We start from the raw sequence: 20,343 nt of genomic DNA on the forward strand, positions 1-20,343 counted from the left end.
CAGCCAGTCGGTGGCACAAGAACTTGGGATCTATCCCTGGCATGTCTGACGTCGTCCATGCAAATAGCTCTTTATTATCTCGAACCGTTCGTTTCACCTGGTTCGAATCGGCTTTACTCAATTGGGATCCCAAGTGCGTGACATGTTCGGGTACTCGACCCAGCTGAAACAAGACGAGGTCTTCTGCGGGCTCGATTCACTCTTCGTCTCCTAACCGAGGATCGAGGTCGATGTGCTCGATCATCTCTTGTCTGACCACATTCACACCTCTTGTCGTCGTCTAGGGGTCGGCAATAGGTTGCACCTTCAAGCTAGAGAGGTAGCACTCTCTTGCTGTTTTCTGGTCGGCGTGCACGGTGATTACCTGCCCATCCCTTGACGAAAATTTCATGCATAGGTGAGGTGTCGAAACAATGGCCCCCAACGCATTGATTGAAGGTCAGCCCAAAAGAATGTTGTACGACGTGTTCGCGTGCACCACAATATAATGGATTTTGATCTCCCGGAAAGACTTTTGATCGAACCCGAAATGGGTGTACAGGTCAATGCATCCCCTCGTCATCACTCTTTCGCCTTAGAAGCCTACCAGTGGTTCGTGGTATGGTTCTAGGCTCTCCTCCGGGATTCCAAGCTGCACAAAAGTATTCTAGTACAAGATGTCGGCCGAGCTTTTCTGGTCGACCAACGTTTTCTTCACGATGCAGTTGTGTATTTCGACCGAAATCACCATAGGGTCGTCTTGTACGGGGTCGACGCCACGAAAGTCCCGGTCGAAAAAGGTTATAGGTGGCATCCTCGGCATCCTCGGCTGGTTCACACTGTTCACTGATCGGACGGCACGGATGTGTCGTTTTTGTGCTGAAGAGGTGGACCCGCCTCCGATGAAACCTCCGGCTATTGTGTTGATCACCTTCTGTGATCGGTCATTGTCTTCCCTGGAGCGCTGCGATCGATCTTGCCTTTCGACCGAACGGGATCGACGGCGTCGGTCTCTTGGCAGACGAGCTTCGCGAGAGCGGTGGTCTCTTTCCCTTGACTGGTGGACTTGGGGGGTGACAAAGCTTCTGAGGTGACCCTGTTTGATAAGGTCCTCGAGCTTGTCCTTCAGCGCCGAGCATTCTTCAATGGAGTGCCCCCTGTTTCGATGGAATCGGCATGATTTGGCTTTGTCGGCTCTGGGAGGTGTGTTCGCCCTTTTTGGCATCGCGAGGATTTTTGATGCGAGGGCCTGCTCCATCACTTTGGCTCTACTCGCATTGAGGGGAGTGTACGCTGTGTAATGAGGTCCTCTTGGGGGGCGAGTATTCGAGGGCTCGGCATTCGTCTTTCTCACCTGCTCTCGGCCAGATTCTTTTCTGCTATAATTTTCTTCGGCCCTGGCCTGATTCCGGGTCTCCGCAAGTTCCTCCATTTGCATATACTTCTCGGCTCGGCGCCGGAGATCATTCATATCAACTGGTGGTTTTTTACACAAGCTGTTTACGAAACGTCCGGGCCTCAGAGCGGTGCTCAGCCGGTCCAATGCCACGGCAGGGTTAAGATCACTGATCTCCATAACAATCTTGTTGAAACAGTCCATAAAGCTTCTCAGACTTTCCTTCTTTTCTTGATGGACCCCCGGTAGTGCTAACGATGTCGTCCTGTACGGTTTTCTCGTCGTGAATTGGAGAGTGAATTGAGATGACAGCTCATTGAACGAGTCGATGGAAGAGCTCGGCAATCTCGTGAACCAGCTCAGGGCTCTTCCTTTCAGCGACGTAGGGAATATTCGACACAAAGCCGAATCATCTTGAGCGGAGAGGGTCGCCTACGTCAAGAAGACGTTCAGGTGTTCATCGGGGTTGGTAGATCCGTCATACTTTTCGATTGGAAGACTCTTCCAATGATCCAGCAGGGTTGCTTCCATTATTCTTCGTGAGAATGGGTGTCTTAAGGAGTGAACGCTGGTGTCGGCCTTGTTACCTGTCAGAGAGGTGACTGGTGTTCGGGTCACCTGGTCGGTTGGGGCATGGTATGCCGACTCCTCTTGGAGAGTGGGAGTTGATGGCACGTATGTTTGATTCAGACTCTGGAGCTCGACATTTTGTCGACGCAGCTCAGCCAGCTCTCGGGCATCGGCCTCCCTCTGTCTTCAGATGGCGGCTATTTCTTCGCGCAGTGCGCGCATGTCATCTTGGGGGTCCGGCTGAGCTCGTTCGGTGTTTGGTTGGGCCTCTTGTATCACAGGTTTCGGTTGGGTCTGAGGCATTCCGTACGGGTATCGTTCTTGGTTGTTCATGGTGGGATTGCTCTCGGGATTAGGAATCGGTTGAGTTGTCGTTGATTGTCCCTTGCGCGTTACTACCATATCTTGGTCTCAGTCGTAAAGTTCAAAGGGGCTGAAAAAATCGCTTCGACCCCACGGTGGGCGTCAAATGTTCCTATATTATGATACACACTTCACTTATCCTTGTTGTAGCGGGTCTGATCCTAGGTCTCGGTCTTCTCGTTCCTATCTGGGTAGTCCGATGTGAGGGGAGGGTGTGCCTGCAAAGACACTCCAACGCTCAAGTAAGTGTTCGGCGTAATAAATGCGGTAGTTAAAAGTTGATTACATACCTCGTTGGGGTCCTATTTATAGGTGTTCTTATTGGGCCGTGATTAGGGATTGGGCCCCGAAAAATTAGGGGGGTTAATCCGATATATTATGTTAATTAAGCTCTCCGTAATCATCCTGGCGCAAGTATGGGGTTCGACCGAGTGCACCGAACGTGCCGTTCGATCTATGAGCGGTCGGAGTTCTCGGGTATTCGGCCTTAGTGTTCTGTTCGCTTCGCGAGTGGTCGGCGAGTTCGGGTTCTCGGGCTCGAGTATTCGGCCTGGTCGGCCACCATACGGTATATTACACATTTTCCTTAGGAGGAGAGATAACCATTTTTATTTTTATTTTTATTTTTATTTTTATTTTATAGACCTGTATATTTTTTTTATGAATAAGATTTAAATGTATTTTTATTCTTCAAGTATTGTATTTGTCATATAAAATTTCAGTATATTGACTTTCTCAAATATGAAAATTGTAAGATTGTGTTTTGTTAAAAATTTAACGGATTTAGTTAAACACGTATAAATAAGAGGAGAAAACATGTTAAAAGATAATATTTAAACCCTTAATATATAGAATAAGAACTTTTTTCCAAGCTTAATGGAGAGATTTTGAAGTAGTATAAATATGATATTAAATTCAAATTTTATTACTGTTATTGTAATTCTTTAAAAAAATCCTTAAATTTAACTTCAACAACAACACTTAATCAATAGACCAATAAATATATTTAATATATAAATAAAAATATTATGTATACAACTTAATTGAAATTAAAAAATTGTACATATATTTACTACTATTAATAACAAATTATATATATATATATATATATATATATATATTTACTACTATTATATAACAAATTATATATATTATGTTATTATGTATATACACACATATTATTAGTATATTCATATATTATTATTTCATAATATTTTAAATTTATATAATTACACTGACCTGTTTGAATTATAATAATAATAATTTTTATTCATATATCAAAATAATGTATAAATCACTAGGGGACAATTTAGTAATGAACAATTGAGATAGTATGTATAAAATTTTAGATTTGAGTCTAATTATTATGTTTGTGATTTCTATTGATAAAAGAGAAAAATCAAAGAATGTGTATTTGCTACTACTAAATAAAAAAATAACTTAAACAAGAACCAAAATTTAAACCAATAGTTTAAATATAGATTAGTATATATTAATATTATATATATATATATATATATATTATATATATATATATATATATTTTATTGACACACAATATCTATTCATTCATCGATAATTAATCTAACTCTACTAAAAAGCTTGGTTGGTCACCTTTTGTAGGATCTCCTCTCTCTAATTTCAATAGTGTTTTTTTTTTCACTCATAAGAGTCAAATTCGGTTGATATTTTATTTAAAGAGGTTAAATTCATCGATACTATAAAGACTAATGACTCAATTAGTGTATATTAATTTACTTTCATATAAAAATACAAATATATCAATTATGATGTAAATATATTAAAAAGTTAATTATAAATATGACATAATATAAATTTTAATATCTAAAATAATTTTTCTTTGATTGATCAAAATTACAAAACAACACCATTGATATATACATATCCATATCATTTAATCTCCCATTATTATTAAGTTGACTTTAATAATTTTTAACATGATTATATGATCAAAATATATTAAATTAGTATTGAACGTATATCTTTAAACAGTAAAGGTTTGAATATATGAGATATGCGAATTTATAGTGATAGTAATATAATATATTTTGGATTATAGAATATATGTACTCAATATATCAATATCTATAAGGGTTATCAATCTTACAAGTTGCTTTACTCTAATCTAATGCTGCTTTAACTTCAATTCCAAAAGAAAAATAAAACCATGTCTGCTTCACTGTGCTACTTACCTTCCTCATTACGTTTATTTTGGACAAATACCAGCATTCAATAATTTTAAATTCTTTCATAGCGTCTTTTACCAATTATCCTAAATTTTAAATAAAAAATATCAAATGATTTTTATAATTTAAGAATAATAAATTTATGGCTTAATTACAATTTTTGTATTTCTATAATATCAAATTTATATTTTTAATCTCTATTTTTAATTCTGTAATTTTAGTTCTTGAACCTTATAAAATCTGTTTGATTTTTTCATTTCATTAATTATTAAAATTATAACATTAGTTATAACTTAATATTGGATAGTTGACGATTAATATTTAATTATTTTTAGCCTAATTTACTTCTTTAATTATTATTTTTATTATTTTTAATCTCATATTTATTATTTTTATGAGATAAAAATAAAATTTAATTTAAATATTACTAAATATTAATTATTATATTATTTAATTAATGTAAAATCATGATTAATATTACAGTTTTAATCATCAATAAATAAACATCCAATTAGATAATCAAAATTGCATATTTTAAAAAATTAAAAGACTAAAATTATATAATTAAATATAATGAGACGAAAACTACAAATTTAATACTATAGAATATCAAACGGAAAATTTAGTCTAAATCTATTATCATATAAATACTTGTAAAAGTAATAGGTATAATTAGGTTATTAGATTTTATCATGATTAACACTAAAAGATAAATATGCATCATTTTTTAAGTATTTAAATATCAATAATTAATTAATTATATGTATGTATATATATATGGAAGGTTCAAATGACACCGGTGTAATTTTTACTAAGTATTATACCGCTCAATAACTTTATATTAAATGTGAATTTTATATTAATTCATGATGATTTGATACTTCATTCTTATAAAACAAAATTGACGTAATATATTCATTTCAAAATATACTAAAATATGAACACTTTGATTATCTTCAAGTTGTTGTTCAATTTTAACAAAACTTGATATACACATATAAAATGATATGAACTTTCAATCTAACGGTTAGATTTATAAAATTCACATTCAATATAAAATTATTAAACGGTATAATACTTAATAAAAGTTATACCGCGTTTAAACCCACCTCATATATATATATATATATATATATATATATATATATATATATATATATATATATATATATATTACTCACGATTAAAAAAGTGTTTTCATTATATATTAATGTATACGATATATGCCGGTTCTTCCAAAAGAAAACATGTCTACAATTATAAGTTTATATTCAAGTTAACGTTATTGTACAAGGAAAAATAAACAAATAAAATATTTTTTTTTTCTTGTGTTAGAGAATTATGTCATTAATTTTCCGGTTGTTTTATAGATGGAGAATAAGAAAGAAAAAAAAAATAGAAAAAAATTCATATTATTTATTTCAGATGAGAAATTAAAAAATATTTTCTTTTGGAGCCAACTAAAAAAACTTCCCCCTTCTAAATTAACATAAAAATAAAGGGAATGATTTTTTTTTTAATTTTATAAACTATTATTTGAGACATAAAATATTAAAATAGTAAATGTTTTTATGTTAAGAATAAAGTAAAAGGGTAAAATTTATTTATTTTTCCAATCTTATTTTTATGCAACCAACAAATGGATATATATATATATATAAATTTTTTTTTCTATTTCTTTCATTCTTTCTTTTTTCTTCTTCTCAATTTCATTCATTTTTTATTTATATAAATTAATTTTATATCAAGAAATTCGCAGTTACTCAACCAATTGAGTAAGACCACCAAAAGACTTAAATTGAATTTTGAATAAAAAATAAAAAAATATATAGTTTACAAACAATGTATGACTCTTTCTTTACATGTTTTAATAGGCGTATTAATATTAATTACATAATATATATAATATTAAAATTTGTAATCAATTAATATTTAAAATATATAAAGTATATTATAATAGAAAATCATAATAAATTAATATATTTAAATATACAAACTATATTTTAAAATTATAATAAAAATATTTTTTGATATAAGATTTTTTAATTATTGATAATTTCTGTAAAAATATTTAAATTTAATTTAGAGATAAATATGAAAGGAACCATAAAGTAGAAAAAATAAGTATCCAAGGAAACATAAAATATAATTATTTAAGATGATTGATGTAACGATCTATCAAGTCCTTACACTTGCTTCAACGACAAGTACCGAAAAACTTAAATCTTATTAACTAGGATTAGCATGCAAGTAATATTTAAATATATATATATATATATATATATATATATATATATATAATATATTTAAATATTACTTGCATGCTAATCCTACACACACACACACACATATATATATATATATGTGTGTGTGTGTGTGTGTGTGTGTGTGTATGTGTGTGTGTGTGGGGGGGGGGTGTGGGTGTGTGTGTGTGTGCGTGTGTATGTGCGCGTGCGTGTGCGTGTGCGTGCGTGCGTGTGTGCGTGTGTGTGTGTATGTGTTGATTATTGCAGTCTAACCATAAGGAAACATGCAAATGTAAGCTTACAAGGAAGACAACACAATAAGTATAGGAGATAACTACTATACTACCAATATCAAGCATATCAGCTTATAAAAGTTTCTAAATTTTAACAACACAACAACATTCCAAGATACCACAACCATGCAACTTATCTTAATCTCAACTAAGCATATAATCCATACAATATATCAACAATGCAACATATGTACAACACAACTATATGTATTATCACATATTTCAACTAAAAGATCTCTTACAACACAAGTGAGTAGTCTAAGTAGCTTAACCCTACCAAACCAATTTAACAATGTGATCTTAGATCAATGACAAATTTGGATAAAAATTTACAACATAACATGATTTCTCAAAGAGTTCTAAGGGCATCAATGTCCGACGTTATTTAATCCATGCTTGGCGTGACCAAGTTAAAGAGTTCTCCTTTAACTCACTCCTAACACCACTAACCTTGCACCTAGTGAGAATGAGGTAGAGAACTTCTAGCCTGCATCATACCCGACATCATGAAGCCGCACCCAATGCAATGGTGATTTATGCACTTGGCATAATCATGAATTTGGCTCCCTTCACCTGAAAATCAAAAGATACGCACATAGAGTACATTTACTCATCATAAATAACTCAATTCCAATCATAAATACAATATGCAATCAACAATGGAATAGAATCATTATATTCACCCCCAATGTGCTTCAAGAATAACCAACTCCGATCTCAACTCAAATCAACAACGTAATTTAGCAATTCAAGAAGAATTCAAGGAGAATTCAACCAAAACAACACAAAAGCAACTAATTGCAAACTCCCCTCACCTCTAAATCCAAGAGAAAAGAGGAAGAAGGAAGATGGTTGAGACTCTTCAAAGAACCCCACACCAATCCTTTAAGATCTCCAATTCTTAACTATAGGGACTTCAAATCACCACTCAACTACTCAACTACAATCAGGGGAAGGTTCTTTACACTCTCAGGAAGGCTAAGATAAAGAAAGAATAATTTTAGGCTTCAAAATTTCTCTCTCTAACTTTCTTAAGAAAATGAAGTATGAAGTCCATCTTTTAAATTTTTTTTTATATATTTTTTCCTTGACAAGTCAATTCTTAAACTCTATTCAGAACAATACTTAACAACTATACTCATAAGAGTTTCTTAATCTTTAGAGTCTAACAACAATTAATAACTAGCCACAATAGCAATCAAAATTAGTAAAATCAACAATTATTAATAAAAATATACATTGTTACAATTTAAATATGAATTTATTTGTCAATAAACACAATCAAAAGAGAAAAAGGATACAATATTAAAAATGTTTAATTTTTAGAGTGAAAAGGGTGAGAATCCCACTTTATTTATGACAGGATTATATATATATATATATATATATATATATATATAATATTTTTGCCTTTTAGTATTTAATTTATAATTTCAAAAATAAATTTATCATTTAAGCAACTCAAAATAAAATATAAAACAATAAATATACTCGTGGTTATTTAAATATTAATATAAGAATATAAAAGAAAAATACTTTTATTTTATATTTAATTATCATTACATGTTCAAAAACAAACATAACTGGATCATGTTTCCGTAATTGTTTTTTTAATTTTAGTTGAAAACTGGACCTAACTCAGCTTAATTTATAGTGGGATAGAGTTATATATTATTGAATGTATGACAAAAAGAAATAGAAGTTTATTGTGCGAAAGAAATTACTATGTTAAAATTAAAAATATTTTACAATTGGTTATTTAACATATAAATATTTAATAAAAACATTGAATATTCATTAACGTAAGAACTTAACAAGAAAAAGAATAAATTTATAACTTATAATTTATATATGTATATATTTTAACTTTACATCAAGGATATCTACCAACTAATAATCATAAATTAGTTTCATTTGAAATGCATCATTGAGGTAAATTTTGTTTCTATAAATAAAGGCTATATTAACGTAATCAAAAATCAAACATTTAATAATTCCAACCATAATAAACCTTGTTCAACACACAATATTTTTCGTTTGAAGGTGCATTTCACACATCATTCCTGAAACTAGCAAAAAAATATCTCTTACAACTATTTCAAGCTAGTCTCCTTTTTTATTTTTTATTTTCATTACCCATCATTTGTTTTGATTTAAAATAATTTATATTAAAATTCAAATTATTCTTTATAAACTAAAAATATGATTTATATATTTAAAATATTTATTTATTATAAATAGTATATAATATAATTTATATATTTAAAAATATTTATTGATTATGAATTTTAAATTTATAAAAATAAATATTTATTTTTGGCAATGCACAAATTAAAAAAATATATTTTTATTTAAATTATAACAATAATATTATTTATAAATTTAACTTAAATTAAATTATATTAATTATTGATTTTATGAATATGTTATTATCTTCAAATTCAAATTAAATTTTAACACATTTATATATAAACTAAAATAATTATATCAAATGAGAGCACATTTAAGGATTATTCTTCTATAAGAATGTTCTAAAAAAATTTAAACAAAAACATTTTGAAAGATGTTATCTTTATTTGTATATTTGATTTTATTAATCGTCTACTCTTCTCTATCTATTCTTTTCATTTCTTTATTTCAAAATTGAGTTTTAAATTTTAAAAGTAATGATTGATCATTATTAAAAAAATATTATATCATAATATAAGTAATTTATCATTAATTAAAAATATAACTTACATGTTCAGAAAATAATAAATTAATTAAGATAATTAAAAAATAATTAAGATTACATAAAATTACAAATAATAATTTTTTTGTTTAAAGTAAAAAAAAATAAAACAATGAGTGAGATAATAAAATAAAAATATTTAAAATTTATATATAGATAATTAAAAAAAATTAATAAACAATATTGTGTTTAATAATAAAAGATATAAATAAAAAATTACTATGTTATTTATAACTATTATTGTAGGATGCTCATCAACAAAACTCTTAATTTAAAAGAATAATTCAGAAAATTATCTAAGTGAAGGATGAAAATGATTAAGTTAAAGAAAGAAAAAAAGGGAGGAGAGAAGTTCCAAAAATAGAGAAAAGTCCCCCGACATTTACTGCGTGCGTTCTTTGCGTTGAGGTTACAACTTATACATCCTTTTGTACCACACCACCTATAAGGCTATAACAATACCATTCTTATCTCAACTCTTATTTTTTAATATCACTGTTAATACTCCATCTCTTTCTCTTACTTAGATTTGTTTCTGGGTTGATTGAAGATTAATTGTTTGAGGAAGAATGGGAAAGAAATCTTCTTTTTCATCGTCTACATCTGTATGGCGATATTTACAGCCTCGTTATTACATAAAGAGGCCTAAACGACTTGCATTGGTCCTTATTGTTTGTGTATCACTTGCATGGATTCTTTATGAACGCAAATCACTTAGTATGGGACACCAGGTTGTTTCACTATTTATTCTAATGTCTTCTTAGTTATATGATTAAATGATTTTTCGTTTTTGTTATAATCATGAAATCAATATCTTTCTTTTGTAAAATTCCACGTGAGATTTGGAAAAGGAATACCGTATCACTTTGCATACCCATTGTTAATGTTTTCAAATTCAATGGTTCATTTGATCGTTGTTAATGCATTGGTTTAAGAATTTGAAACTTGCTTATGAATTCTCTTGATGACTTCGATTTTTTTGAGATATAGTTCTTTAAGGTTTTTTTTTTTTTTTTTTTTTTTTTTTTTTTTTTTTTACCAGGAGGATATTTTGAAATTAAAAAAAGAGGTTATTCGCTTGCAAAATAAAGTAAGATGTGCAAATTTCGATTATCTAGAGGGTTGTAGCTATACTTTTTGAGTTTTTTGCTGGCCTTAGCTGTATTGTTGGCTTAATTTGAGTTATTTGAAATTGCAGTTGGAAGATGTAAAGGGCAATATCAAAGATTCAGCAGAAAGTATCCAAAATGATGAAAAAGTCGATAAATTCACAAATGACATTTCTGTTGAGGATGATCCTATTAATTTACAACGAAGAGATAAAGTAAAAGATGCCATGCTTCATGCTTGGACATCTTATGAAAAGTATGCATGGGGAAAGGATGAACTTAAGGTTTTTCATAATATTTTTTTTAACCTTTTAGCTAATCTATGCCACTTCTTGCATACGATGAATACATATTATGTATGTCACTTGTTTAGTTTCCCCTTCCTTTTGAATTAAGCTTTTTGAGTTTTATTATTTTTTAATAGAGAAGAAGTTAGTAACTCACTATGAAGAATAAGTTGATTAACTAGCATTTTTCATTGCACTTCATTGAGCTAATTTGGATGACATATATTCATGTCATTTACACAAGTGTACTTTTTTCTAGCAATATGGACATAAAGTAAAGCCCCTAAGTGTAATTAAGGAGTAAAGAGTTGTTCTTAGTCACTTAAACTGGTTAAGATAGTTACTTAGAATTTAATCTATAACAACTAATAAAGTTTATACTTTGATTTGTTCTTTACTGTTTTTTTAGATGTTTTTGTTCTTTAACGATAATGTAAATTCCTCATCCATTATTTCATTTTCCCTTTTGTTACTTTAAATATATTTTTCCTTTAATTGTATATTATAACCATTTTTCTTCATCATCTAATCAATCTTTATTTCTTATTATTCTTTTAAATTACCATTCATATGTATATGTATCCCCAAAATTATAAATGCAGATAGGTATGAAATACCTTTCTTTCACTGATTTTAATTATAAATTTTATAGGCTTGACAATGGGGTGGGTTTTTGTCCAAAGTGACATTGTCCTAGACCTTAAAACAATGCTAAACTTGTCTCAAAAGAAAATATTAGAAGTTAACCCTCATCTTACATATATAATATAGAAGTCAACTTATAAAATAATTTTATGATTATTTATCAATTTAAATTAATAAAATATAATATTAAATAAATTTTATTTTATTTTTAAAATTTGTAAACTTAATTTATACATTAAGAACTTTAAATTCAACTGTTAAATCGTTTAAATTTGATATAAAACATGAGTTATTGAACAAAATAAATTTAGGTAGACTTACTCATAAAATAAATAAATCATCCTCATATAATATTATTAATTAAATTTATACAATAGTCAATTATAATCTTAAAACAATCTATCATGCCTTACACATTAAGATGCAATAATGATAATTATTAAATTAATGTAGGTTTATTACGTTTTATAAAAAGACATAACTAACATGAATTAAACGTAACTTCACTTTTAGTTAAGACAAAACACTTATTTTTATAATAGACGTGAGACGAGGTATGACAATTTGATGCCGAACCCACATCTACACCACAATAATGTTATTCCATCAATTGCTTAGTAAGGCAAGTTTTGAACTTTCCTTGTGTAGGGTAAGATAGGTTAGGTAACCATAGGTCATGTTATGATTGTCAAGCTTGAAAATTTGCTACATAAGATAGAGGAAATCCTTTTGGTTAAGTTGTTTAAGCTTATAAAAGAGATACATCTTTCATATATTGAGACGACAAACTACAGTTAACTTTTGATCCATCAAAGGATATATGAATTTTCACAGTACAATACACAATAATATATGCCAATTGCAACTAAAATGTATCTGAAGTGTACAATAAAAACAATGATATAAAAGGTGTCTATGCATGCTATTTTTTGATTTTTTTGTTTTTGTTTTTGCCTTATTGTATGATGAGGTTTTGAATGATATTTCTCACGAAAATATTTGTTATCTTTTAATTCGCATTTTTTTTTCTTTTCCATTCCTTCCTCAATAAAATCAAAATTGTACAACTAATTAATTTTCTATTCATTTCACAGCCACAATCAATGTATGGTGTTGACAATTTTGGTGGACTTGGGGCAACTTTAGTTGATTCACTTGACACATTATTTATAATGGGTCTTGATGCCCAGTTCGAAAGAGCAAAAGAGTAAGTTGTTGTTTATTTTTAATAAATCTTCTATGCATGCTTTTCAACATATTTATGAATATCTCTCCTTTTATTGTACAACCTTTTCAACTTTGCTACAAGTTGAATTGGAAAAACAAAACAATGAAAAGACTTATCCCATTTTTTTTTATAATGTGGATATATCATTTTTTTTTATGGACATGATTGTATGAATGTTGGTATTCTTTTGTTGTTGTTATATAATTCTTTTTTTTATCAAATGTGGTTACATTCAAAGCATCTAATATAATATTTCAAATATTACAGGTGGATTGCAAAATCATTGTCTTTTGACAGAAATATTGAAGTTAGTGTGTTCGAGACAACCATAAGGTTGAATTAGAAGGTTCAATCTTAGTTTTTTTTATTATTTTTTAAATTCCATCTTCCCCACCTCATATTTGTTGTAACTTAGAAGATTATAGTAAAAATTGTCTTTTAATTTGTTTTCTCATTTGTCTATTAATTTGATTGTGTTTAGAGTTTTGGGTGGCCTTCTTAGTACTTATGACCTATCTGGTGACAAAGTTTTCCTTGAAAAGGCTAGGGATCTTGCAGATAAGTTGTTGCCTGCTTGGAATACACCTTCAGGAATTCCGTATAACAGAATTAACTTAGAATATGGAAATATAAATAACCCTCCATGGGCTCGGGTATGTTTTATCCTTACCGTGTACTTTATTTATTTATCTATATTTAATATTTTAACACAAAGATGTTAATGTTTTCTATATCAAAATGTCATTGTCAACATTTATATATATATATATATATATATATATATATATATATATATATATAGGAGAGTTCAAACGATACTGATGTAACTTTTACTAAGTGTTACACTGCTCAATAATTTTATATTAAATATGAATTTTAAAAATTCAACCGTTAGATTGAAAATTCATATCTCTTAGTTCATATATGTCAAATTTTGTATTAATTTAAGATGATTTGATACTTCATTCTCATAAAACAAAATTGACGTAATATATACATTTCAAAATATATTAAAATATAAATACTTTGATTACCTTCAAGTTGTTGTTCAATTTTAACAAAATTTGACATATATGATCTAAAAAATATGAACTTTCAATCTAACAGTTGTATTTTTAAAATTCACATTTAATATAAAGTTATTGAGCGGTGTAACACTTAGTAAAAGTTATACCGGCGTCGTTTGAACCTTCCTTTTATATATATATATATATATAGAAAAACACATCTTTTTTTTTTATTGCAAATGTTATCATAATTTCATGGCATTATTTGGGCAATGTTGGTTAGAATTGAAAAGGCTATTAAAAAATATAAAGGATTCATAAGGTAATATAGATTAGTAGAGGAGGGATCCTTTTACTCTAGGAGTAAGTCTACTTAGACTTACTTCGTTCAATAACTCATGTTCTACATCAAATTTCAACAATCTTACCGTTCAATTTAAAGTTCTTAATGCAAAGATCAAATCTGCAAATTTTTAAAAATTTTGAAAATCATTTGATACTTCATTTCATTAATTCAAATTGACGGATAATCATAAAATTATTTTATACATTGATTTGAACTAATGAAACGAAGTATCAAATGTTTCTCAAATTTTCTAAAAATTTGCATATTTAATCTATGCATTAAGAACTTTAAATTGAACGGTTAGATCGTTAAAATTTGATGTAGAACATGAGTTATTGAACGGAGTAAGTCTAAGTAGACTTATTCTTGAAGTAAAAGGATCCCTCTTCTATATTAGTATTCATGCTAGTTTCACCTTCAACATTTCCTTTGGATTTTGTAGTCTATGGGTTATGTAATATGTTATGCACATTTCTTTTAGTGTTTTCTTTCAATCATTTATATGATTAAATTTGCTTCCTGAACTTTATAACTAAATGCGTATCATTTTTCACTTATTGTAGCTTGTGTTATTTTCTTAATTGAATTTTCTCTATTACTAGGGAAATAGTATTCTTGCAGATTCTGGTTCAGAGCAACTTGAATTTATTGCTCTTTCTCAAAGGACAAAAGACCCCAAGTATAGACAAAAGGTTACTTTTTATTGTTTTTCATGTGTTTTTTAACTATTTTTTTTTTTTGTCAATTTTGTATTTTTTTTTTCTTGAACTGAGTTTGTTCTAGTATTTTAGCTTTCTCATTCCTAAGTGTATTGATTTTTAAAGTGTTATAATTTTGCCTTCTAATTATTTTAGGCTGAAAAGGTCATCAAGGAACTTTATAGAACTTTTCCTGAAGATGGATTGCTTCCTATATACCTTAATCCACATACTGGAGCTCAATCGAGTGGAACAATTACATTTGGTGCCATGGGTGATAGGTAATGATATTAATAATATCTTATAACATCATTATTATAAAATCTTAGAATTATAGGTTACTTAGGTCTTCAAATAAATTTCAATTCCAATTTCATGCTAACTTTTATTGAACTATTTGACTTTTATGAGCTGAACGAAACATAAAAGATACAAATGGATTGTTGATGCTTCATGGGGAAAGAAACAAATCGACGATAAATTGAATTTGATGAAGGGATTGCTAGGAACAAAAATCTTTTCCTCTTTTAGGTACAATAATGGTGAGAGAACATATTAAAACAACATCATAAATAAATAAAAACAACATCATATTAAAACTTTATAGTCTAATCTTAAAAGAAAAAATAAATCTCTAAAATAAATATAATATATTTTAATTTTAAATAATATCTTAAAAAAATTAATATCTTTTAAAATCTAAATAATATCTTAGAGATTTGAATTTGAAATTTTAAATTACTTTTCCGACCTCAACAATCTACATGTATTTGAGTTACGATTATTTGAAATATGGAACGAATTGGATTATTGATACATTTTTACTTTATTGAATAGGTACATGGTAATTTTTAATATGTTAATGTATAATGACAATTTAAATATGACGATATATACGAGATCAAAAAAAATATGACGATATATCTTTCAAATTGAAACTGATTTCTCAATTCAACTAATTGTTATTCTTGCTGATTGGTAACATTAGTGTGACAATAGATTGAAAATAGATGTCAACTATCGAAATTAACCTTGACTAGGCTATAAATTGCTTGATATTTTCCAATCACTTCATTATTTAGATACTTGACAAGGCTACCAATATATGTATTGCAGCTTCTATGAATATCTACTCAAGGCTTGGATACAAGGAAATAAAACTGAAGTTGTAACATTTTATAGGTAATGAACTTGAAATGTTAATCATCCTTTAAAAATTTAAGCATATTTCATATCTTTGTAAGAAGTTATCAATCCAATTATCTTATGTCGTCATAAATCGTACACTTGTGACAAACTTGCCATCACTTTCTTTTGGACTTCAGTTGCATGTGTTTTCTATTTGGTTTAATATACTACATAGTTGGGAAATCCTTTTTTGTAGTCCTGTGTACTTCTTTAATAGGAAAGTTCAAAGTTTGAATTAAACATGTATTTCTGGACCATAATTAAATGTGTGAGCAAATGACAAATTTAGGGAAATGTGGGAGAAATCAATGAAAGGTCTTCGAAGCTTGATTAGGAAGTCAACACCTTCATCTTTTACATATATATCTGAGAAGCTTGGAAATGCAGTCTTTGACAAGGTGTGTTATTTGAAAAGGAAATTTATTCAGCCTCAGTGAAACATGTCATTAAAAGAATCTTTAGTCTCATATCCTTTTTTCAGATGGATGAATTAGCATGTTTTGTTCCTGGAATGCTGGCTTTGGGATCTTCTGGTTATGACCACGAAGAAGCTAACAAAATGATATCACTTGCAGAGGAGGTAATACTTATATAAGTATTTGTGTTATCATTTAATTTGACTATAGACATTGGATTGTCACACTATACTATGATGACTTCCTCGTCTAGGAGTAATGAAAAAAGTATTTTAAAATGTTTTTAATTTATGCATAGTGAGTGAATTTTGATTTTGTTTCTTAAAAAATGAGCAATCTTTAAATATTTCTAAATTCTCGATTTCTTTTAAAAGCAATGTCATACCAAGAGTTGGAAGCATTATTTAGAACAAAATAAAAAACTTAGCTGCAAATTGAAGCCGAGATATAAATTGCCTCTGAAACCAAACCACACAACATCCAAAGTTTTATATTTGATTCAATTAACTAGTATTAATTTGTGAAATGTGTTTGGTAAATGTTTATTCTGTATAGCTATAATCGATGATAATTAAATAAATAAATTTAAATATATAAATTATATTATAATTAAAAATTATTAAAATAAATATATTTAAATATATAAATTATATTTTAGTTTTATAATAAAAAAATTTATCTCATAATATAAGAATATTTTTAATTATTTATATATTCTTAAAAAAATATGATCAAAATTTAATATAAAATTTTAAAAATAAATTAAAAGAGATGAACTATTGAAAAAAATCACTAAAAATATTTTCATACAATATAGTTATTCTAATATATATATATATATATATATATAATTAAAAAAAAGATTAAAAAAAAGATAATTAAATGAGTGATTGTAAGCAATTATTTAAAGAATACAAAAAATTCTATTTTTTCTTTCTTAATTAGTAATTAAAGAGTATAATGATTCAATAAAAAGTGAAGGATAAATATCTTGAAGGATTTTTTTTATAAAAAAAAGGTAAATATTTTGATGATAATTACTAATTTGTGCTCAAAATATATTGGTTTACTTTTTTTTCCCCTTTCAAACCTGTACTAAATTCCAATGGTTTCTCTTGTACAGCTTGCATGGACTTGTTACAATTTCTACCAGTCAACACCAACTAAATTGGCAGGAGAGAACTATTACTTTCGCAATGGAGAGGTTTGAATATTAAGTTCTCATATTATTCTTCAAATCCCCATGATGTTGTATGCTAAGGTTAAAAAAATTGTAGGATATGAGTGTTGGTACCTCGTGGAATATCCAAAGGCCTGAAACAATCGAGTCTCTATTCTACCTTTGGCGTTTCACTGGAAACAAAACATACCGAGAATGGGGTTGGAATATTTTCCAAGCATTTGAAAATAATTCTCGGATTGAGACAGGATATGTTGGACTCAAAGATGTAAGAAATTCTTAAACTGCTTTAGTGCTTTCTCTTGCATGATTTGCTCTTACCTTGGAAAAGACTTAATGCATTGATTTGTTAAGTATTATCATTTTGTTGTGAACTTGTTTGACATACATATATATGATAGTGTTGACAAAATGTCACATATGCAACAATCTTCATGAAAGAAAACCCCTGCAAAAACTGGTGATATGAAATGATCATAAGTTAAGTATGTTCTATGAAATGATTGTACAATAAAACATTTGTTTGTTTTATACATTGTGCACTATTGAACACATGATGCAGGTGAATACTGGTGACAAAGATAATATGATGCAAAGCTACTTCCTTGCTGAAACACTAAAGTACCTTTATCTCTTATTTTCACCATCATCAATTCTCTCTCTCGATGAATGGGTGTTCAACACAGAGGCCCACCCTATAAGAATTGTGACTAGAATTGATCGTCAAGAGAGTGTAAACCAAGAAGAGGTATTTCCACGTCATTTGTATGGTAGAAAAGAAGGTCGAATTGAATACAAGTAATTAAGAGTTTTTGCTTTGAGACTATCGTAAACAGATTCTTGAAGCTTAATTCCTCACTCTCGAGATAGATCCAAGACTTGGACCTGCTGTTATGGACATGATCATTTGTCAATGTCTTTGCATGAGAATGATCCGTCATTTTGATTAATCATTGCACAAGGGACTGCTTCTCTATCACAATCCAATTTTAAGTTATACAGTAAAACGGTGAAAATGCTTGGAAGCTTTGTTTATTGGTGTAGTTATTAGGATGAATGTGGGTGTAAATGCCTAGATAGAAATAGAGGCTAGTCTACTTATTTTTCTGATCACTTTTTGCATAGTTGTAAATTCTTGTGTATTGTTGCAACTATGAAATGTAAGTTATTCAATTCAATTTCAGAATTTTAGATTTTGTGGCTCTTCTAATTTATAATTTCATTATATTAATGTTTTAGAGATTTGAGGTAATTGAGTAGTGTTGTCTATGAAAATGTTAATTCATTCTAGTTGTTACGGAAGAGCATAGAATTGACATTCAATCTGAAAATGAAAAAAAAAAAAAATCAAATGAAAGTAGAGGATTATATATTTTAATTAAATTGTCCAAAATTCAATTTTGATCTTAAAGAATAAATTATATAAGGTTAAAATTCCGACCTTAAATATATGTTCGAAGGAGTAAAAAAAAAAAAGAGATAAAACACATTAAATCAATATAGCAATCACCCCATGCATGCCAAAGGATTTAAATTAACGACCAGATTCATGAAAGGAGAAAAATTCCCACAGGCATGTGGTCGATCGATTAGAAACTCCGTCGGTGATTCAATGAAAAGCAATGAGCAAAAGAAAAACTATTCTATCCTTTAATTTGTCACTATTTGCTCGTGAAAATCTTGTCTAGTTATATACCTGTCTTTCTCCTTTCTGTCTTCTCTTTCTCTCAATCAGTCTCGTTGTCTCTGTTTGCTCTCTTTCTCCTTTATCTCCATCCTCTTTTTGCTTCTCCTCTCAATTGTTCTATTTCAGAATCACTACGAAAAATTAAAACTTCTCAGCACCGTTATTATACTATTAAGACACATGATGTTGATAAGTTCTATATAGGAGACAAATAAATATGGGCCAAGGCCAACTAGAAAGACCAGAGAAGCCACCAATTATTAGAAATAATTCCACATTTCTTTTTCCCTACTTCTATCACATTTTAGCTGTACCTTTATACACTCAGCCTGGTTTTTAGGTTCTTTCTATGCACTCCTTACCTCGTGATAACAAATTTCAGAAGAAAAAATATATATTATTTCATTTATTTTCACCCTTTTCTAAGGATGTGTTTAGATTTTTTATCATGCAAACTTGATAACAAGCAAATAATTTACAATATTCATGTACCCTATTCAACTAATTAAAGTGTGTTTAAAAATATATCTCAACTTAACAAATAAATCACGTCAAAATAGAAGAATGACGTAAAAGTTACATATTATTGTTTCACTTTAGATGTAGAAAACCACATCATCACTGATACACACGATCAAACATGCACCCAGATCCCATTGATTAAAAGTGTGTTTAGATAATCAATTATAAACTTGATTATTAGGAATGAGTTTAGGTTGAATTAATTAAAAACTTTTTATATATCTAAAAAAAGTTAGGTATTATAT

General features: G+C 28.8%; 2 protein-coding genes across 4 annotated transcripts; one reads left to right on the plus strand and one right to left on the minus strand.

The window, feature by feature from the left end:
- Window positions 1-646: 646 nt before the first annotated feature.
- On the minus strand, window positions 647-4,530 carry LOC109807338 (uncharacterized). Its single transcript, XM_083074638.1, has 2 exons — window positions 4,522-4,530; window positions 647-1,807 (listed from the first exon to the last, which is right to left on the minus strand). The coding sequence occupies exons 1-2, from the start codon at window positions 4,528-4,530 to the stop codon at window positions 647-649; spliced, it is 1,170 nt and encodes a 389-aa protein (XP_082930764.1).
- Window positions 4,531-10,236: 5,706 nt separating this feature from the next.
- Window positions 10,237-19,082, plus strand: LOC109807339 (mannosyl-oligosaccharide 1,2-alpha-mannosidase MNS1). 3 transcript variants are annotated; one of them, XM_083075706.1, is made up of 15 exons: window positions 10,237-10,516; window positions 10,828-10,875; window positions 10,984-11,178; window positions 12,921-13,033; window positions 13,322-13,387; window positions 13,536-13,707; window positions 15,010-15,099; window positions 15,262-15,386; window positions 16,222-16,287; window positions 16,583-16,691; window positions 16,775-16,873; window positions 17,833-17,913; window positions 17,987-18,157; window positions 18,452-18,637; window positions 18,726-19,082. In XM_083075706.1, the coding sequence occupies exons 1-15, from the start codon at window positions 10,355-10,357 to the stop codon at window positions 18,738-18,740; spliced, it is 1,698 nt and encodes a 565-aa protein (XP_082931832.1). In that variant the 5' UTR covers window positions 10,237-10,354; the 3' UTR covers window positions 18,741-19,082. The 3 variants fall into 3 exon arrangements, with proteins under 3 accessions (XP_082931832.1, XP_082931831.1, XP_082931833.1); XM_083075705.1 differs by having other exon boundaries at window positions 18,452-19,082; XM_083075707.1 differs by lacking the exon at window positions 10,828-10,875 and having other exon boundaries at window positions 18,452-19,082.
- Window positions 19,083-20,343: the final 1,261 nt, after the last annotated feature.

Source organism: Cajanus cajan, chromosome 5 (genome assembly GCF_000230855.2).
Source record: "Cajanus cajan strain Asha chromosome 5, NIPB_CcT2T_4, whole genome shotgun sequence".
Lineage (NCBI taxonomy): Eukaryota > Viridiplantae > Streptophyta > Magnoliopsida > Fabales > Fabaceae > Cajanus > Cajanus cajan.

What these genes read in the sequence shown, in the direction of transcription:
- LOC109807339 (XM_083075705.1), top strand. Translation starts at nt 10,355, where the DNA reads ATGGGAAAGAAATCTTCTTTTTCATCGTCTACATCTGTATGGCGATAT. An exon ending in TTATTCGCTTGCAAAATAAA is followed by an intron (nt 10,876 to 10,983) that starts GTAAGATGTGCA and finishes TTGAAATTGCAG; the next exon opens with TTGGAAGATGTAAAGGGCAA. An exon ending in TGATATCACTTGCAGAGGAG is followed by an intron (nt 16,874 to 17,832) that starts GTAATACTTATA and finishes TCTCTTGTACAG; the next exon opens with CTTGCATGGACTTGTTACAA.